At 37.5% G+C, this 20,896-nt stretch overlaps 2 protein-coding genes across 2 annotated transcripts; both read left to right on the top strand.

Annotated features, from left to right (window-relative positions):
* The first annotated feature begins 225 nt into the window (after positions 1-225).
* Positions 226-7,191, top strand: LOC105200563. The gene is made up of 4 exons (XM_011168196.3): positions 226-2,336; positions 3,256-3,446; positions 4,787-4,903; positions 6,585-7,191. The coding sequence occupies exons 1-4, from the start codon at positions 1,989-1,991 to the stop codon at positions 6,748-6,750; spliced, it is 822 nt and encodes a 273-aa protein (XP_011166498.2). The 5' UTR covers positions 226-1,988; the 3' UTR covers positions 6,751-7,191.
* A 4,429-nt stretch (positions 7,192-11,620) lies between these two features.
* On the top strand, positions 11,621-20,158 carry LOC105200483. Its single transcript, XM_011168056.2, has 5 exons — positions 11,621-11,662; positions 13,171-13,302; positions 19,310-19,512; positions 19,770-19,877; positions 19,963-20,158. Exons 2-5 carry the CDS (start codon positions 13,177-13,179, stop codon positions 20,102-20,104), a joined length of 579 nt encoding a protein of 192 aa, XP_011166358.2. The 5' UTR covers positions 11,621-11,662; positions 13,171-13,176; the 3' UTR covers positions 20,105-20,158.
* Positions 20,159-20,896: the final 738 nt, after the last annotated feature.

Consider the following 20,896-nt stretch of genomic DNA (forward strand, 5'->3'; position numbering starts at 1 on the left):
AGTTTTTTTAATTTATTTTTTATTCGGACCTTATTATATTTATAAGCGTATAATATTTATTAATAAATATTTTATAAAGTTTATTTTATTTTTATGAGTGATTAAAATAAAAATTTAATTCTCACTTAGTTTATGTTAACATCTCCAGAGTTAAAAAATAAAACAAATTAGGCGTGTCTTATTTGGCTCAGGTTTTTACATATTATTCAAGAAAATTGTATAATTCATTTATAAATGTATTGAGATATTCTATTTTTTTTTATTTCTGTTCCTGATTGATTTGCAAATGCAATTCGGAAATGCTCAATGGCGGGCTGACACTTATCTTATATCTTAGCGAGACGATATTATTAAAATCGACACGGTCTCCGACTTCTGGGCACAAAGGATGCGGTTGTTATTTCCCTCGAGTGAACATCGATCCGATACAAGTTTCAATTTAACAGTGCATTTCCAATCAACGAGGCTTTACCTCTACGAGACGTTCCTGGCGGGCGCAATTTTCTCGGAGCAGTTTTCTCGGATCAGGGATTTCCGCCGCCATCATTTCCGATTAACGATACTACGTCGAGTATCTCTTCTATTACATGTCTTATGATTCTTTTCAATAAATCCACAAATATAGTATTATATTTACAATTTATGAAAAAAAAAAAAATCATCTCGTCACTTTTAACTATGAAACCTTTATTCGATGACGATATTGGAATTTTCAATTTGATGTTAATAAGAATAATTGTTAAATATCAATGACACGATAGATCATAAAGCTAACGCCGTTAATAGATACCGGAAATAGGAATTAGAAAGACGGGAGGTAAACGTAACGGCTGCGGGCCGGACTTTTGCTCCAGATGAGATTTTAATTCAACTTCGGCCGTTAATCCGCCGCCGGTACGGAAACGGAATTAATTAAAGCTGCTTAACGGGTAAGACGGGCAATTATTGGATTTACAACGCTATCGCGCTTGCCGGGATTAAACTGATACGCCGATGAATCGTTCGGCCGGCGTCGCCGGCGCTTCGACGGCCGCAGCGTCGCCGGCTTAATGCACGCTTGTATGCATTGTTCACGTAAATCCCTTTCTTTTTGTGCGTCACGTATATGTATGTACGTCGCTACGTTTGATCGCACAGATTTTCGCCTCTCGCTACGTACAATGAAGGATCGATTTTTTTTTAACGCTGACCGAAGCATCGACTTGTTTCTCCTTCGGCGTTCGTGCCCTCTTAGGAGGATGCATGTTTTAGAGGAATACATATTCCACGAGGCTACGTAAAGCTTTAGGTGCACGTATACACGAGAAAATAACTTTTGACAAAATACACCGAGAGAAAAGCGTTTGATACTTGTGACTATAATTGATTGGTAAAATAGATGGTTTTTTATAGTTATTGTTCCTATTTTTGTAATAATTACCTCATGTTTACAGTTCTTCCGAATATGAAAAAATTTTATCACAAGTTGTTATATTTAAATATTTTCAAATATTAAGATATCGAAAATAAAATGTCGAAAATAAAATGAACATTTCTACCTAGTAAGTAGATACAATCACAATTATAATGAATATAACTATTAATTATTTTACTATTTACATTTACGTAGTAATAACGATGACTAATAATTACAATCGGTATGACGAAACAACTATAAATATATAAATAACAATTGTCATCGAAAATGACTGTAAATTAAATTATAGTAATTGCAATCATTTTTTTTCCTCTCAGATGCAACATTTGTATGCAGCGCATATCGCTTTTCCGAATATTTAAACAAAATGTCTACTATCTCTTCTATAATTTTCCTCCGTCTTGTTACTGCGAAAGGCAGTATCCTGGGATACAGTTTGCCGCTTCAATAATCTCAAAGTGCGCAACGTTAACGAGATTCCATATAATAGAAGAACGGCCCGTGGCACGCCTCTGTGAAACGGCCGAAGTTTTCGACCCCTCGTAATTCTGGATCAGGCACGTTTTGCCGGATGCAAATAGCGGCATGCGCGTTCGCGTTTCGCCCGGCCACGAGGCTCCAGACTCATTATCGTGTTCCTACGAACATGTCGAATACCGCGATGTCCCGGAACAAGAGAACGTTTGCCCACGGTTCGTTGACCGGTGGGCCGATGGCCGGCGCGAATTACTTGGGCACAGAACGGGGAATGGATATCGGATACGAGCCGTGCTTCCCGACGACGCTCCATCAGCGACGACACTGCAGCACGTTCGCCATGTCGCGGCTGCCTTTTTGGGTATTCTCAACCGTTGGCCTCTGGGCGAACTTTTGGTCTTGCCAAGCGATACTGCTGTATCCCGAGAATACCTTGTTTCAGGTATCTTCAGAATTTACTGTCAATTTTTATAATACGTGCATCTCATCTCGAAAGGAGAATTTACTCGGTTAACGTTTCACTTTACTTTTAGCGTCTCGAGAGAAGTTTTGTATTATTACTTCGGAGTTCTCTTTATTTTATTAACGAGGGGCACTTATTTAATATGCTTTTTGTAAACGTTGTTCTGTAATTATTTTAGAAATAAGACGTTAATAAGAGGTTGTAGTAAATTATAATCAAATTGTAAATTAATTAAGATTTACATTGAACATTGAAGCTCTTTGTCTGAATATCAGTTTTTGCTTTACGAATTTTTTAATTTCGCAGATTTTGATAGACGCATAAAAATTCTGTATGCATGTGCCAGCGAAAGAAATAGCGTTTTGGTCGAATGCGAGCTATCAAATTGATATTTGGCTGTGCATACTGATTATTACGACAGCTTTTAATTTGTGCCTGCGACTCGCTCTACGAAATATTACCGCTGTCGCCATATTAAATATTTATTTGTGAGTTGCTGGCACGTTAATTAGTAAGTCTAGTTCAACTCCAAAGAGATGAATTAATTGAAGAGGTAATAATTACTGCCTCTTCTGAGAAGAACATTATAATTATTCTTGTTTATTAAAAGTAATATTAGTATTAATATTCTTATTTCGTATTACTATTAATTAATATTAAACAAAATTTCTTGCGATAATTTTGCTTGAAAGAGAAAAGATTTACGGAATTTAATTATTTTAAATTAAAATTTTAATTCGAGCAATATTCAACATTTCCAGCTTGGAAAGAAATCGCTGGAAATTTAAAATGTTAAAAAGAAAACGGATAAGTAAATTCATTTTTGGACAATTGTGCCATTTGCCTCGTAATTTGAATGCCTCTCTCAAAGTGTAATCTTAAAACATTTGTTCAACAGTTTACTCTAGGTATTTCGATGCCGGTGATGATGACGAAAAGAGGCGGCATCGCCTTCTCCACGGGATTTCAACTCAACTTCGCTCTGCCGTGGAACTTGTCGCAGTTCGAACCGACGATAATTCCCGCGAGACACATCAGAGATCTCGATTTGCAGGAAACTTACGTCGTCATTGAGAACCTCTTGGACGAGTAAGTTGCGCTAATCGCTCTCGTACGTCTCCCCGTAAAGAGCTCCGCCGCGAACCGTATACTTTTCTTCGCAGCTCTTTAAAGGGAAAATTCGAGGAGAAAGCGTCGGCACGTTTATCTGGTCACTTGTGTATGCATTAATTAAATTTGTCGAGAATGAAACGAGAGACGGTCGATAAAACTCCCAACGGATATATCAATGGTTTCAATTTGTGCGGCACTTACAGCGCCATCGAGATTGGCCGAACGAGCGAGTTGTCGTCCTCGTTATTCTCTTTCCGCTATTCTTTTGTTCGCTCTCATACGCACGATTCCGGAACAAGCGCGCAATTTCACTCGTCGCGTCGAGTTTGCACAATGGACAGCCGAGAGAAGATTTGAATTTGGAATCGGGAGGACAAATGCCGTGCATTACCGCGAGAAATTGCCCGATGAGTCGATAAACAGACGCGCGAGAGGGTAAATTTCTGAATAATTAACTCTCAATTTCTGCTGCGCTATCGGTCGCTCGTTGAAATCATATTTCAGCCAAATTACGCTGTTTTTCTTTTTAATTCATCCTGGCAAGATTCCAAAAGTGTTTCGTCGTCGACACCGAGATTGTTAAAAATGATCCTCTCGCTGCCGACTTTTTTTTAATATCATTTTTTATCAAAATTATTTCACGTTTTGTGTTTACGCAAACCCTCATAATATTTATTGACGATCTATGATAAATGATAATGATGACATTTATTTTTCATCAATTTTTTGAAATTTTACATGCAGATCTAGTCGCTATAAATTTATTAATTTTTAGGAGGGATTTTGTTCTCTCCTATTGTATACATACATCTATGTGCTTATCATTTACTGTTTATAAAAAATAATTTGATTAGTTTGAAATGATTTCTTTAATTTTAGACACGCGTTACCATTAATTTTACTATGGTTAAATTTAAAAAAGCGTAAAAGTAACTGGCAAACCAAATTGCACGAAATTCTGCCAACTCTACTTCCAGCGACAAAGGTCTCCCTTCGGTCTATATCACTCGCGCCTTCACTCTACGTAAGTGGGAGTTGCCGTCCGCAGGATCAAAGGGCGACAGGGGTAAAGACGAACATAAATTAATTGGGACATAAGGCAATTACTCCGCTGGGATGCAGGATAGCGTACACTGCAGGGGCGTACGTTAAAGGCGAGGAATTCGCCCCGCGAAAACATTAATCGGGTGTTAGGATAAATAGAAATTAAATATTCGATCGACAGAGTGTGCAAAACCGCCAATCGAGATCTCGACAATCTTTTCACAGTTCGTAAATGTAAACAATCTTGTTACAAAGATACAATGACTCTTCAGACACGGATGGCGGGATGGTAGGCAGTGCCTCTTGAGGACCATCTGCGAGCTCGCGGAGACGCCCCTCCGTAGGACCCAGCAGGACGTCCTCGGGGAAGCGATCCATCTAATTTTAACGTAAGTCAATTCCGACGTTTCGGCACTCGCGCTTTGACTCTGCGCGAGCTCAATCGATGTACGTCCGCGCACTTTCAGAAACTAGATTTATCGCCGAGGAAGAGAGTCGCGAATAATGAATTCCTTTGCAAGTCTTTAATGCCGACAGCTTCGTTAGAAATAATACAAAGGCTCTATAGAAGGTAATTCATTCGTAAATATATAACTCGCAAAATGGGTTAGCGGAGCAGAATTTCGCATCCTGTTGTAGTGAATTCTTCTCGTAGTGCGTAAAACTAAAGTTTCTCTTTTGTAGACCATCAGGGTCTTCCGGGACAAAGTTCTGCCGAGTTTTATTCTTCTCAAAGTACGGCTCTTTTCCGTTACAGTGAGCCTCTTACAGTTAATAATTGATTGATAAATAAAGTTATATAAAGTGATACAATTTTTTGTTCGATAAAAAAGGATGCTTGTTCATTATAGAGGTAATTTTCAGAAGCGTTAAACAACGAATTAGATTAACATATAGGAGAATGCACGTTTTATTTTTTTTTATATTTTTTCCCCCTTTTTCATAAATCTATCGCAGAAATACGTTCTCCCGTGTCAGTGATATAAAAATCCGGATACGCGCCGAGGCAATGTCGGTTTCAGATTTTGCCGTTCGAGCAAGAATGCATATGATAGCGAAAGATTCGTCGGAATATGAATATATACGTAGGTAGAGCTTACAGTTTTGACACGAGAGCAAGGCTACGCGAACACCGCAGCTGTCCAGACGGCTGTAAAATCCAGCTTCACGTATGGCAGAATCCTAATTGAGCGTCGGTCGAGTAGCAGATGGCTGTTACATCATGTAAAATATTCGCCGGCCGGCTGCAAGCCGTAACCTGTAACCAGAGAAGCCACGAATTTGCTATTCCAAACGCGCTCACGCCCGCGTATGTTCGAAGGAAATTGCGCCCGGGCTAACACCGACGCTGTAATTGAGCGACTACGCGAGACTAAGTCTGGCGCGTACACATTGAGTTTTCGGAAGTGTTTCGCCTAAATTTTCGCAGTGTGCCCCGCCTTATTGTATTTCTTCCTTGATGTCTCCGCGGCCCCTCGGGAATTTCTCCCGAAGTAATCTAACGAAATGCCGATGCGCTGCGTGCCTGAGAAACTCCGCGGGTAAGCCCCCGTTGTGGAGTATATTTCATAAATTAATACCGACGAGCCATTAATTGCCGGGCGTGCAAATTTCTGAGATTTCCGACGAATATCCGAGACGTCCGCATAGATTCATGATCGGTTTAATAATTGTTGATGTATGGGAGGTGGGATAAATTAGGATATTTTACGCAAACGTGGCCAGAGATTTATTGAATATTACGGAACGACAGAAATTTTAATATATTTCAATGCATTTATTATATGCATTTTTTTTTAGGTTGGTGAAAGTATGTCTCTAAAAAATTATGATAATTATTAGAATTTTTCCTTGAATTGCTTATAGAAAATATATTGATATATAAATATATATCGTGTATTCTAAACAAAGGGAAAATTAATACGATAACTGATCGTATTGTCGAAACAATAAGCGCTTAAATTACAAGGCGCTTCGAAAGATATTGGCTAACGTCCGGGAGGTGCGGTTGAATAACCCAAAGCTAACTGAGAAATGTTTGGAACGATTTAATCTGAATCTCCTTTGCAGGCCCACGGAGGACTTGCCGGTAGCGATTAATTCCAGTCACCGAAGCGCCAACAAATTGTATCAGGAAGCCGAACGACTGGGTAGGTCTGGCGGCAATTGCGTCCTAACGTATCCCGACTGCAGCGAGTCGCCGTTAGAATCATTTACAGAGATTGTATTCCCTTAAGCAATCGAATCGTCGCGATCCGCCTTCATTTCCTGCGGGATTAGGACACACTCGAATCCCGTTGGACGTTTAATTGCGCGTGTCATTTTTATCAGTAAGAATCTTAATGTGCCAAGCAATCTCTTCTTTGCGAAATTACGCTCTAAAAAAGAAAAATTGTGAAGCGGATGAGATACTTTTGTTACGAGATAAATTTGATCTGTGCATTCACGCGAATGTGGATGACGATGAGAACCTTCAGATTGCAAACAGTTGCGTTGTTTGTTCGAAACAAATGAGGTTTATTTGAAAAAAATGCGCTTTAAATACAACAGCAACATTTTATTGTTCTTGTTTTTATGAAAACAACATGTGTCGTTTCATTTGTATAGATGTATGTAGTAAAAAAAAACTGAAAAATTTATAATAGATAGAAAATACAATGGAGATGCGATAACTGTATGCGGGAATTTTTCTCCTGATATTTGAAAAATTCCCCAATTTCATCTAGTTCTTCTAGTTTTCCATTTTGCGTTTGCGTAATATATGAAACTCGATATGTATATTTGGTTCGGAATTGGTTCAGAACATACACAGTTACTTCTGTTCAAATAAATTACAATTGTAAATATTGGTAGTTTTTAGGTTTTAACCAGATTAATATATTTTCAGTATATATATTTACTTAAGCTCAAGCTTTTCTTTATGAGAGGCATAAAATGACATTAGTTACCATTTGATAAAAATTTCTTGTTTATACCTGTGTAAACATACCTGTATATACATGTACGTACAGAAAATTCTCGCTCAAGAGAAACGACTATGAATAACGTCTGTTGACTCGATGCGACGATCGAGTGACCGTGTTCTGTCGCAGCCTCGCGAAACGAGGGATGGAGAGGGTGCTAAGTAAATTTCGCTGTCGAGTCTCGCCGTGAGATAGCTTGAAGAGCGATATACGACGCCCGATTTCTTCTCTGCTCTTACGTGTCTGCCGGGGTTCTTTATCTGGATTCGTAAATACCGCGCATCCCGCCCCGCCTCACTCTCATCTCTTCTCGTTCCTCGCGGCCTCCGCCTTATCCTCCCTTCCTCTTCCGCCCTCTCTCGTGCCCCAGATCTTTCGTCTCTTCCTTCCGCGTGTCTTGCACCATCGAAAAAGTTACGTACCTGAAACTTCATGCACGGACTTGGGAGAGACGATCCTCTTCCGCTGGACGATGATGGAGCACGCTTAGTCACGCACTTTCGCATGTCGATCGCGTACCGAGTGTCTTACAACCGGTGGAAAGTGGAAGCATAATGTTATCCCTTGGGAGATTCAAAACTGATTTTTGTTAACGAGTAATTTGTTTAAACGGATTGATAGTTTTGGAATTAATTTTGCAAACTGAAACTCGGGAGAGGAAGAAATTATATTTTTCAACTTTATAATGCTCTACTCATATTTTTCTAACTATAATATTATTCTGGATGAAAATTTAGTTGCATAATTAAACATTTTTTTTACACTTTTTTATGTTTGCTTTATGAGTTGCAGTGTAGAATAACTTAACACTGTTTTAACGTAAAATAAATGAATTTCAATATTTAACAATCTTATTTAAATGTTATTGAGACTTAATAAGTTTCAAAATGATCAATAAGGGTTTTTTTCTGTTTTAAATTATTATGACTTGAGTCCAAATTAAAATTATTAGACCGTAATTGGTTTCTAGAAGTAAGAAGAATTTTCTCTTTCCTACATGCAATGGAATGGGATATATAGAACAAAAGATATAAATAATAAGAAATGACTCGTGAAATTAAAACAACAAAAATAAAATAAAACGGCGAATACGAGTCGGATAATAGTGCGCAGAAAATAATAACTGGTTTACATAAGTAAAGAGACATAATTTAATTTCGAACGTTTCGGCTCTTGCTTTGAGCCATCTTCAGCGTATAATCTCTCCAGTCAAGCAAAAGATGTAAAGGTTGAAAGCGGAGGTAAAAAAAGTAAATGACTCTTGCTCATTTATTGACGAGGAATCAACTAATAAATGATTTTATCTATATATGTTTCTGAATAGAGTAAATTGATTAATTATTAATTGAATGATGTATATAACAATTTTATATCGATTTATTCTATTCAAAATTATATTTCAACAGATTCTTATTGTTACAGTCAGAAAAATTATTACAAAAACTTTATTAAAATTGCCAAAATAGCATTTTTCGTAAGAATTTCTCTATCTTTATTAATTTATTGATTTATAAAACAATTTATTTGCCAACGAAATATATGTTGCAAAAAATATAAATAGAAAAAAATTACATTGATATACATATTCTTTGTAAATATTCACCCAAGCAAATTTGAAATCACAGGACATACAAAATGTAGTGCAAATTTGACACGTTTATAACTGCAGACGTACTAAAGAGGAGAATAGGAGGAACTGTAAGCTCCCGGTTAACACTGTTACTTAATAGCAAATACTTGAATTAGCCCCTGGGTGAAAATTCACCCACAGTAGCACTTTAGGGTTAAGTTTCAGGCGAACTTTAACAGGATCTTCATTTCAGGCTGCTTAATCATACAGATGTGTCGTACGGAAAATTAGAAATTTGATAAATGACGATTGCGCTCCAAATTTTCACGAAAAACAAATAATCTCATGCCATATTTCTCAAACGGATTTAATACCTACGAAGTATTTTATTACCATTCTGTAAAATCTGAATCTATAGAAAAAGTTTTAATGAAATAATTTCAGGTAATACCTTTTTACAAGATGTGAGATTACTCAAGGTGAAAAAGTTGGCTGGAATAGTTGAACGTTGCTTAATTTTACGTTTATCCACCGTGTTTTCGGAGATCGCGCTACGATCCTGTGTTAAACACGTTGTATCATACTCGTGGGATTAACAGTTACATGTGCAATAATAGTATAACGTTACAATAGAATTACGCGCTAGAGGATTACGCGGCTTAATTAATTAAACAATCAACTATTCGCCGGTAACGATATGTTACAATTTTCCGAAAAAGGATGGATTGTAAGCTGACACATCCATCTTGCTCGGTGTTTCCTGCTGAAAGAATGGACTTTTTCCCCGTTTGTACTATACAATTTTGCTCAACCACTTTATTGTCTCCCGTTTCCATCTTCATTTATCTCCTCGTCCCAACCTTCTCGCTCTAATTTTTATTCGTCCGCGTTTCGTACGAAACTTCGTCCCAGTGCCCCGAAAACCTCAAGTGTGAAGTATCGGAAATAAGATTACTCGCGTTATTTCGCGCAGCGCGGCGCATTACATAGTTTCATTATGGCGCATCAATTAAAACTTCGCAAGTCATTAACTCGCGGAGATTTACTTTCGACGTAGAGTAACGACCTCCTTCTCTATTTAGTCCCACCGATTTACGCTCTCCTCCTTTCTTTTTGACCTCATCTTCATTTATCTCATCCGCCTTCTCTCTCTGTCTCTCTCTATCTTCCCCCATCTCCTTTCACGTGCGTTACAGCCTCCAACCCGTACACGTTCTACGCTCCTTCCCTTTCTCGGATCTCTTTGCCCTTCTCGGGGCTTCAAAGCTCGAGCGTGTAATCTTCTTGTTCCAAAACTTGTTCTGCGCGACGCCTCTTATCCGGAACTTGTCGCGGGCATTCCCACCTGGGGAAGAGGTAGTGACAACTTTCTGCAAACAGTGATTACAAAGGCAGAACTGACAAACATTCGTAGCAAAGAGGGGAGTGAGCGGCAGATTGCCATCTATCTCGCGACATTATCTGACTGCTACTTTTCGCGCGCGCGTTTTCGCCTCCATTGTTCGGATTGTACCAGTGGCCTGTCATTAACTTTAACAGCTGTTACAGTTTTACGAAGCGTATTTCGCTTCGTTATTACGTTACACGCGCTGCATCGCTGCGCTTGACACATGGAAGCGATAAGATTTAATTGAAATGTCGAGTGAAAAAAAGATGATGTCCATGAAGTAATCTGCGTAACGATGATTAATTACGCCTGACATTATGAGTGTCATTTAAACAACGTTAAACACGAGGAAAAAAGCGGAGTTAAATTCAGCGTAAGTAGATAAAACATAATTCAGGTAGAAGATTCATTCGTCCACAGGGGAGACAGTAATCCAAGTTCATACGTAACAATGAAATATAAAAACAAAACTTAATTTTATATATAATGACATTCAATGTGCGTTCAAATAAATATATGTATTGTGAATAAATAAAATAAGTAAATATAACGAAAATCTCTCGTTCACGCGTAATTACAAGTAATTAATGAAAGCTAAATGAATCATATCGATATTATGCGAAAAATGCAATAATTTGAGCTTGTGACAGATTAATTTTTATTAAAAATCTCTAGTTTCTTTTAATTGTTAAAGTAAAAGTGAATCTTATTTTTGTTATAAAATGTATTTTAAAGATACATTAATGTGATGAAATAACATAAACATAAATTTTTTTTTAACTACTTGGAAGAAATAATTATTTATTTTATTTACGAATACATAAACTTTAATATAATAAATCGCATTTTTCTATCTCAAAGATTGCATTTTTCGAGATGCAGAGATGTAAGAGAAGTCTCTAATTTGCTTCTAATTTGAGCGAATAGACCGGCCGAATTTCAGAAACCGTTAATTTCAAGAACGTCCCGAAAGCCTCTTCCGGTCGCGACTCTCTGCGAGCACCAAGTTACTTGAGCGTGCTTGACCATAATTCATCGCAGGTGTCGACTCGCTGAGCAAGCAATTCGTGCGGCTCTACGAATTTACGTTAATTTCCACGAGGCGGGCCACGTGCGCCGACAGTAGTTCCGAAAGGGGCAAGTAGAAACGGCCGGTTAAAGTCAGACAAGCGTGCGTATGCGCCACTCCTGCAACGAGTTTACTGTGCTCTCGGTCGTGAGATTAAAGGTATGCTCGCGCTAGACGAAACACATGTCGCTATAAATTCGCTACAAATTCGATTATAGTCCTAAGATTCATGCATGGAACGGTTTTGCTGAAGTGTCTAAAAATTTAGCTGAATACAGATCGGAAAATAATTTTGTTGGATCATCGAAATAATTGTGTAGGATGGTCAAATTAGTTGCCGAAACGTCAAAAAATATTTTGCAGTCTTGCTCATCGTACTTGAATACTCTACATAATTTTTTTCGTGACCCGACAGTATTATTTTCAGATGTCCGTTAGCTTGAAAATTTGGGAAACTTAGTTTTTTTTTATTGACAAAAAATGGGTGAAATTTCACACACAAATCTATTGAAGGGAGAATTTCGACCCTCCTTATTTGGCTTAGAGCCTTTACGTACTTACGTGCAAATAAAATAAATATAAGTAAAGCCTTGATGTGACGTGGGCTCTTACTCGACGCGGGTTGAGTTCAAAGGAAAAATGGCGAGGGAGACAGGCGAATACACGACGACGAAGGTCTCCCTTTGGGCGATACCGAGAAACTTCCGGGTCCCAAGCATTAGAGTTATTTACCGCGGGAAGCTCCATTTTCGGCGGCCTGCTCGCCGCTCGGCACAAAGTGCGAAAGCAACGCGATACTTATACAGGACGGGCCATAAAGGCCGCCATAAATTGCATCCTTGATAAAAGTAGCTGTATTTAATGCAGGCCACCCGCGGGGTACACCTGAATACGAATTCATTCATCCTGACAGTGGCAGCGTACATTTTATCCGCAGAATACGACGCGAGTTCAAGACTCGTGCGCGCTTTTCGCTCTGGGATTACAGTATATTTGTGCCACTATTGTGCGTCTTTTCTTATGCCCCGTGAAATCCCCGGGAATCGACTGCGAAATGACATTACGGCGCTCATGGAATATAAAAATTATTACAAGCTGATCTATTTTATTTTTATTTAATCCTGAAAATTACGCGGAAGAAACTTTTATTAAATAATTTTGTAAAGTATGTCTTTCGTAAGTAGGTATGATTTTTGTTGTTGTTGCAATAAAGTCAAATAATATAGCAGCAATGTTTAATAAAAAAAAATGGAGGGGGTGCAGTTTAGGACAACGAGGCAATTCTGAATAATAATGTTTTTCGTGTTTCATATGAAAAAAATGGCTGGTTTTGGAGTAAAAGCAACGCAATAAATGATGAAAGTGGAACGCTGAACACACCGACAGTACGGCTTTTTGACAGAAACGTGCGGCAGTTGTTGACCTAAACCGCCGAAAAAGCTGTTATTGAAAACTGCCCCGCGTACAAAACTGTCCCTGTTTCTCTTGCTTAAACTGTATTTTTCTCGAGTGTACTCGTATTGTCATTGAAACTAGTATACGAGATCAAAATACATAAAGAAGAGTAGGCAAATACAATACCCACCTAGAAATCGAAGTAAAGAATTTGAAATGCATTATATACTTGTAGAAATAAATTATATATTTCTTTTATTTCTTGTTATTAGTTTCTGATGGCAAGAAAAGCGTTCCTGCTCACTTTTCTCGTGTTGTATTGTTGCGAGAGTTTCACGTTTAGATCGAAAAGGCAGATATTGTACCCGCCGCCAATCGTCTACCCATATGGAGGAACATTCAAGGTATTTTTATTTCTTATCTCTAGAAAGTATCACTTTTCCTCGGTAAAACCGCTTCATTGATTTTAATTTTATCGCGCAAAGTTCCTCGTCTGGAGATAACTCGAGGATCCTTGATTAGCTCGAGAATTAATTTTTGAAGTACTTCTTGCTGCGCGTGTATTTGAAAATTTTCTGTGTCTGAATATTTCCCTCAAGAAGATGCGCTAACTAATTACGATTTTCACGGAGTAATATTTCGCCGAGAGAAGTGATAGCGATTTCTCTTTTCGCGAAGATGCGGATTCTACTCCGCAGCAAATATCTTTCATCCGACGAGCCAATGTCACTTCTATCCTTGGACATGGTAAATTTCTGTAATCATCTTGCAGTCTGGGTAATATTGAAATAAAGTTTTTAAGTTTTCGTCCAAGAAACACTCTGTGAAGAAGAGCTCAGTTTCAACGCGTATTTAGTTTTACAAAATCACATGCGTTGTCGTATTAAGATCGTTAAATAATAATAATTTCTTATAACCTCATATCTCGAATGCTTAATTAACGATTTAATTAAAATGCACATAACTATTTATTCGCATCCTTTACGGAAAGCTGTAATTTGTAATTTGTTAAGTCAGGAAAACGTGATGCACAGACCGAAATATCTAGCTATAAAATATTTTATATTTATGTACGTTTAATATTTATAAGTAATAAAAAATAATGAAAAGAATTGAAGAAAGGAGAGCGTTCTTTGAGCATTCTTATTAACATATTAAATAAAAACTGTTCTCACATACATATTATTCTGATTTAATCTAAAGATTTATTTTAATCAGCTTAATTACACAGTGCGATTGAAATCATTTTGAAGACGAAGGGCGTTGAATTTTATTTAAGTTTACATTTTCACACTATCGATAACAGTACTGTTAGTCTTCGACAGTACGAAAAGCAGGAGAACAAATTTAAATGGTGAGAATGTCCCGGCGTTCGCCACAGGACGCGATTGATAATTAACTGCAGTTTTATCTGCGGTCCACCTTTAAATCCTCTAATTAAATCGGAAAACTCCTGCTGTGCAGTTTTCGCAATTGGATGAGACGATTCGATGTCGTGATGGGTTGTTTATCTTCGTTTTCGCTGTCTCTACGAGATATTCTTAGTTGTTAGTACTATTTTTCTTTCTCTCTTTCTCTGTCTATCTATCTTTGTAAAGGAAAGAAAACTTGGGAGAAATTAAACGAAAACTTAATAGAGTATCTATCTGATCGGCGTGTAAATAAGCGGTTTTAAAATTGTCTGAAGAAGTAATCAGAAATGAGAGAATATTAGTTCTTTCTCTTCACGTTCCCATTTCAAGTTTTACTACACGATTATACATAATGGAAATTGACGATTGTTACTTGAAATCTAGGTAAATAATGTATCTATGAATTTTAATGGTTATAAATTTTGTAAACTTATAAATAACAGAATTTTTATATCCGTAATAACGATATTTATCTGAAAATTTATTTAAAAATGTTAGAATATGATTAAAAATTGAGTTATCATAAATTGGCAAAATGTCAAAGTTATATCATTTCTTCGAAAAATATTGTACAATAATACATAAAATGCAACGTCTCAAAAAAAATTTGGCAGCATGAATGATCGTTGCACAGCGCCTTTTTTATCACATCGTAAAAACAGGAAATAAAAAATTTCGTAAAAGTCAAGTGTATGAGGAACAAATTCGATGTATGCGATCAATGTGCGCGAAAAAGTGTCAAAACATGGCGCGTTAGCATATATAAAACGAACGTGGCAAATCGACGTCTCGATCATTCGTATTATAACGCGAAAATAGTCAATTGTTCTCTTCGGAAGATCAAAGAAGATCCTTTAATTCAAGGAGCAATGCGGCAATTGTAAATATTTGAATGTTTGCCTTTTAAAACGCCGGCGGCCAAAGGGGTTAATGAATTGGGCGTGTTCGTTCGGGTCACCGCACGTGCAAACTCGCGGAGGAAATTATGTCGAGGTTTGATTGTGATTCGTGACGAGGAGACGAGCGAAGACAGAAAAGACAAAACTCTTTCTCCTCGAAATATTGCTTTCTGTAGTTAGACTGTTTTGCCCAAAATACTTCGTTAAAATAAAGTGTGGCTTAAATATGTATCGCAAATATATGTATTGCCCTCGTTGTTTATTCTTATTAAATATCTTTTAGTAAGTCACACAGATAGGTATATATGTGGAAATCTCGGTACCAATAAATAATACCTTGTTTCAATCGCTAGGTAGCTACAATGTTATATGTTAAATCAACACTTAGCTCGATAACTAAATATTAAAAGAATATTTGAAATTGGCATGAAATAAACGTTAGAAAATTATTATTGAGACATTATTAAAGACATTATTAAAATTGAAGAACTTCAAAGATCGAAATAATGCTTCTCAATAACGATTGTGTTAAATAACGTCAACACGAAGCACATAGTAAAATTTTGGATACTCTGATGCTGTTCAGAAAATAATCTACGGTTTTATGGTACCTCGTTTTTCGTAGCTGCAGGAAACTTACAAAAAAAAAAAAAAAAAAATTGGAGAAAAATCCTATAATATCTAATTTCTGCGGTATAAAAATTTGCAATACCGTTCGGCATTTTTGCGCCACTCAACGATCGCTCAAAACGAGAGATTGAAGAATGAAAGATATTTGAATCTTATAGGTTTCTCAAGTATAACTTTGGTATATTACTGAGAGAGTAATGTTGACTATCTTTTTTGCAAAAAAATAATATTGAATTTTATTCTTTTTCAATTCGATAAACTATTAGTAAATGTTGACAAAACGAATTTTAATTTTGTCCGGAGTGCGTTTCTCTTATAAATTGTACTTATTTATTTACAAGTAAAATAATATAAATTTATCGTTATTTTTTTAAAAGAAAAGGAAAAATTTCATTCAAGTCGTAAATTTTTAAGCTTAATTTATTTAAATTTTTGGATAGTCTGATATTGCCCAGGGAATGATTTGTGCTTTATGGCGCGTTGAGATAATACCAGTCTCTAAGCGTCACCTAGTTTTAAAGAATTCAAATATTGACGTAGTAACGTTGATTATTTTAGTCACCGTATATGCAAACTTGCGGGAGAAATTATGTCGAGGCTCTTGATTGTGATTCGCGATGAGAAGACGAGTGGAAGAGGCAAGTAAGGCGAAGCTCTATCTCCTCAGAGTATTGCAACCTATACTAATACCGCCTTGCACAAAATGAATCGTTAATAGAGTGCGGCTTGAATACATATCTCGCCCTTATTGCATGTCTGATACAGTGATATTGGATTACACAATGCTTGTTAAATACCACGAGAAAAGCTCACCGAAGCCAATGCAGCGAGAGAAGACGCTTGCATGCGTTTCTTCTGGAGATCGGTAGCGCCGTCGCTTTAACAAATGTGCAATATCCGTAACAGAAGTAAATTCCCAGGTAAACATTTGGAATTACAAAGCTTGGCTACGATCGCAGGAGAGCCTTCGGGATTCCTAATGTAAATACGTTCCGAAAATGCGATAGCAGAGAAAACAAGACGCCGCGAGCGAGCGCAGCACGCTTCGCATCCTTCCGCAGAGCAGATATTTAGAATGGAATATCGATCTCTCTTGATTCCAATAAGTATAGAACGATCGGTCCGTCTCTCGTGGGAGGACAACGACGAATCCAGATTCCGTTGATGTATCCGGGTCGCTGCATAACGGAAACGTTGCGCGATTTACAGTGATTCGACGAAGAGTGACGCTGGATGCAACCGTGGAAAATATCGCGTAAGAATACGGTAGAGAGAAAAATGAGAGAATTTGCGCGAATTGTGTACGAAATTTGTTAATTTGGATTTAGAACTTTCTTCGAGAACCAAAAAGAAATGAAAACAAACATACTAATATTGACTTTGTTCTATTCTAGTAAAGAGTTATGGTACGCGGACGAGAGGAGATACAAGGTTTATTTCTTCTTTCGTAATTTTTTTTTGCAAGACTTAGATAATTAAAATTAGATAATTTCTTTACAGTTTTTTCAGGGGGAAAAAGGGTTAATATTTAATAATACGTGATATTACTTAATCTTGTTCAATTTAGAATTGTGTTATGACTGAAAATTAATTCGGCACGCAGTTCATTGAATTTGAGAAAAGTATATAAAATTACACAAACAATACAAGTACGAAGACCTAGCTGCGATCGTAGAGGGCGTTTTTGTTCAATTTGTATAGATATTAAAGTTTTTATTTGAATAATGATGAAAACGAATGTTTACTGTGTATTTAAAAATCTACAAACAATCTTGAATTGATTGCCATTATGTGTTTAAAGCAGTAGTAATTGGGACAATTATTCTATAAATAATTACATAGCGTGAAATAACATTTGTAGAACATGACGAATATTTCACTTAGCATTATTAAATTATGCATGTATGTCGCCCGTATTTTCGTATTTGCTTCTCAGAAGAAGCGGAAACGTAAAAGAGATAATATAAATAAATTGGCAGTCCGTCTTGGCGACGTCTCGGTTCGTTCTTGCATAAAGAATACGAGGCATATAAACAAAACGGGAGCGCGTCGCGCGCCGTAAAAACTAATATAGGAAAGAAGGACAGGGACAGGTATTGGCGAGATGCCAGAGAGTTGTAAGTGGCTTCTTCGTCATCCGCAGGTTAGATTGCGAAAATAACGTAAGGATAGAGATCCTACCATCGTGAACAAAACCGCAATTAAAGTACCGTAGTCGAGAAAATGTGGCGCACGTTCTCTCCGCGAGAAGAAAACAAAAGCCTTTTCTCGATATTCCACGTTGGTGCATCTTGATACACCAAGTTTCGCGTACGCTTCTCATTGTCTATTTCTCGATATCCCGCGAGCTGGAGGCGGTTCTTGCTTCCCTTTTCGCGTTTCTCGTCTCTCGGGGTCGTTCATCAATTTCTTCTCGATCGCGCGCGCTACGGACCGGACCGTCGACTGCGCATCTTCGCATTCAGTAGACGCCCGATATTATCGTTATTGCTGCCCCTCGCGCCTTATCTTCGTTCGCATGTCGCGCTGGGCTACAGCGAACGCGGTTTCTTCTTCCATTTCGCAAAGTGATTTACGACGTCGTGTAATCTCTGAAATGAATTCGCGAGTCCTACTCGTCTATTCTCAGGAATCTTATTCTTTACGGTCATATACCAGGTATTAGCATACGAATTTTTATGCCTATTCCGAGATGGCATTAGTGCAACGACGTTACTCAGCATCCGCGTCCTACGAGTCGCGACGGAAGCGTCCGCGTTCCCCCATCCCCGCGCGTGCTGACTCAAGAAAATCACAAAATTAATTCCCGTTCATTTTTCGTTCCCCACATCCTTTTGTCTATACTTTTTCGGATGAGCGAGTAAACCGTTTCTCACGATATATTTGCTCGCTCACAGCCTGTACCTTTTATTCTGCGACCGAGTGGAAAGCGATGCTTTTATCTCGATCGCTTGAGAAAGAGATAAATCCTTTATTTTCGACGATAAAAAAAAGAAATGTTTGTTGCGCGTGCGAGAGAGAGAGAGAGAGAGAGAGAGAGAGAGAGAGAGAGAGAGAGAGAGAGAGAAGGGAGTAGAGGGGAGAGTACTGTAATTTAAACCGTGACCGTAAGATCCTTTCGAGTTCTTCCAGAAATGTGCAAAATGCGTCCGACCGTCCCTCCGTTATTTCGCGGTTGGAATTTTGCAGTGCTGTTTCGTGAGAAGGAAGCGTCACGAGGAAAGCTGTCACTCGCTGCATTTCATATCGCCCCTTCGATTTTATTATAATTTTTGTTGTCGAACACATTCATGTTTCTTTTATAAGGAAATGTATCTTGTTTACATTGTAAAACACCTGGTTACTATCCGAAGTGCATTCAGATATCTAATGTATATTAAGAACACCTGTAAATAGCTGAATTATAACAGATATCCTCGTGATATGCGAGCACGTAAATATGTTCATTTATTCGTTGTATCTGTGACAAGCTCATCGTGGGATTTGCGGTGCCCGTGAAGCTCTCAGGCAGAATTTTGGTTTACGGGCAGAACTTTCAGTTCCAATACCTCCTGCCGCAAAACGCAACGCTTTTCACGGAGTTTTTCTCATCGTCGTCGCGACGGCGACGTGAAAGCGTTAGTTGGAATGAAAGGATGACTGTCTACCGGCTTCTGGAAGAGGAGTTTGAGAGGTAAAAATCATTCTCCATTGGACACCGGTGCCCGATGTATGATATGATGCCGAACGACAGCATAAAAAAATTATCATATTTACATGCGAATGCACGTGTCCCGAGATACAAACGAAATTTCAGTAAATATTTGAAGAGATGATTAGCAAATAGCAGAATGTTTAAAGAGACAATTTAAATTTTTCCTTTGCAACAGAAGCGATTGATATGTGTATAATTATTTCTTCTCTTCCATAAAATAATTCTATAATTTATAGAAGAGGAATAGATGGGAGAGAATGTATGAAAAAAAGCATATGCGAAACAGCAGCGATGCCTTTGGAGGACGAAGGACTTGTGGGAGAATTGTTGCACCTTTTGTTCACGTAAGAACATCCAAATTTTCCATGCGTGATTTAAATATTAGCTACGCTTTGAGAGAAATTCAGGTATAACGTTTATTTATTTTAGGCCTAGAGAAAGCGATACACCTTTAGACTCGGAGTATTTACAAGCGCTAGAACGTGGACGAGAATATCACGATTGCTCACGGATTTACAAATCGTGTCTACCTGGCCAAGGAATATTAGATCAGATCTCAAAAATAATATGATGTAACGTAAAGCCACTTTCATGTATAAACTAAACTTGCAATTAATAAAAAAAAGCTTTTATTATATAAAAACCCTAAAGAACCTTACGACTTAATTAAGAATTTATTTAAGTTTAAACGTAAGTTGCAAAAATAAAAATCATAGAAATGATTACATCTTTTATCTTGATATTTCTCGATATTTCACAATTGTATTGAGAGATGCCAACATATAAGAACGAAGCAGAGTGTAAATTCTTGGCTAGTCTGATAGTATTTTTAGCGTCTGTATTCCACGACAGCGACAGTGTCGAATTATACTGCTGTGTAGGTAATGTGGATGGAAAAAAAGCTGCACAAGGACATTGTAACGATACCGACCACTGTATCGCTAAGGGTTACAGAATAGGATCCCCAGGGAATCGTTCGTTTTTACGACAACGCGTTTTTCGCAGTCGCAAGTAGCTTACTCAAGAGTTGAAACTTTTTCACAATCTTTCAGAATATACCGCAATGTCTTTCGATATTCTTGTGCGCATTAACGATATTAATATTAAAAATATAAAAGTATTAATATATTTTAAATATGTTGAATAAATTTGCTATCGATTAAAAATTAAAAGCAACGTAATTTTAACGCAATCTTTTTTCTAAGGATAAGGGACGCTTTCGGTTAATCGGGTCCTTCTTTCGAAACCATGTATTATGTGACTCATAAAAAAAGGAAAAAATTCTATTGATTGTTTTAGTCGAAAAACTTGTGCAGAGAATCGTCACGTTTAGTTACGCCTGAGTTGAATTAAGCACAATCGT

The sequence above is a fragment of the Solenopsis invicta genome, chromosome 6, assembly GCF_016802725.1.
Source record: "Solenopsis invicta isolate M01_SB chromosome 6, UNIL_Sinv_3.0, whole genome shotgun sequence".
NCBI lineage: Eukaryota > Metazoa > Arthropoda > Insecta > Hymenoptera > Formicidae > Solenopsis > Solenopsis invicta.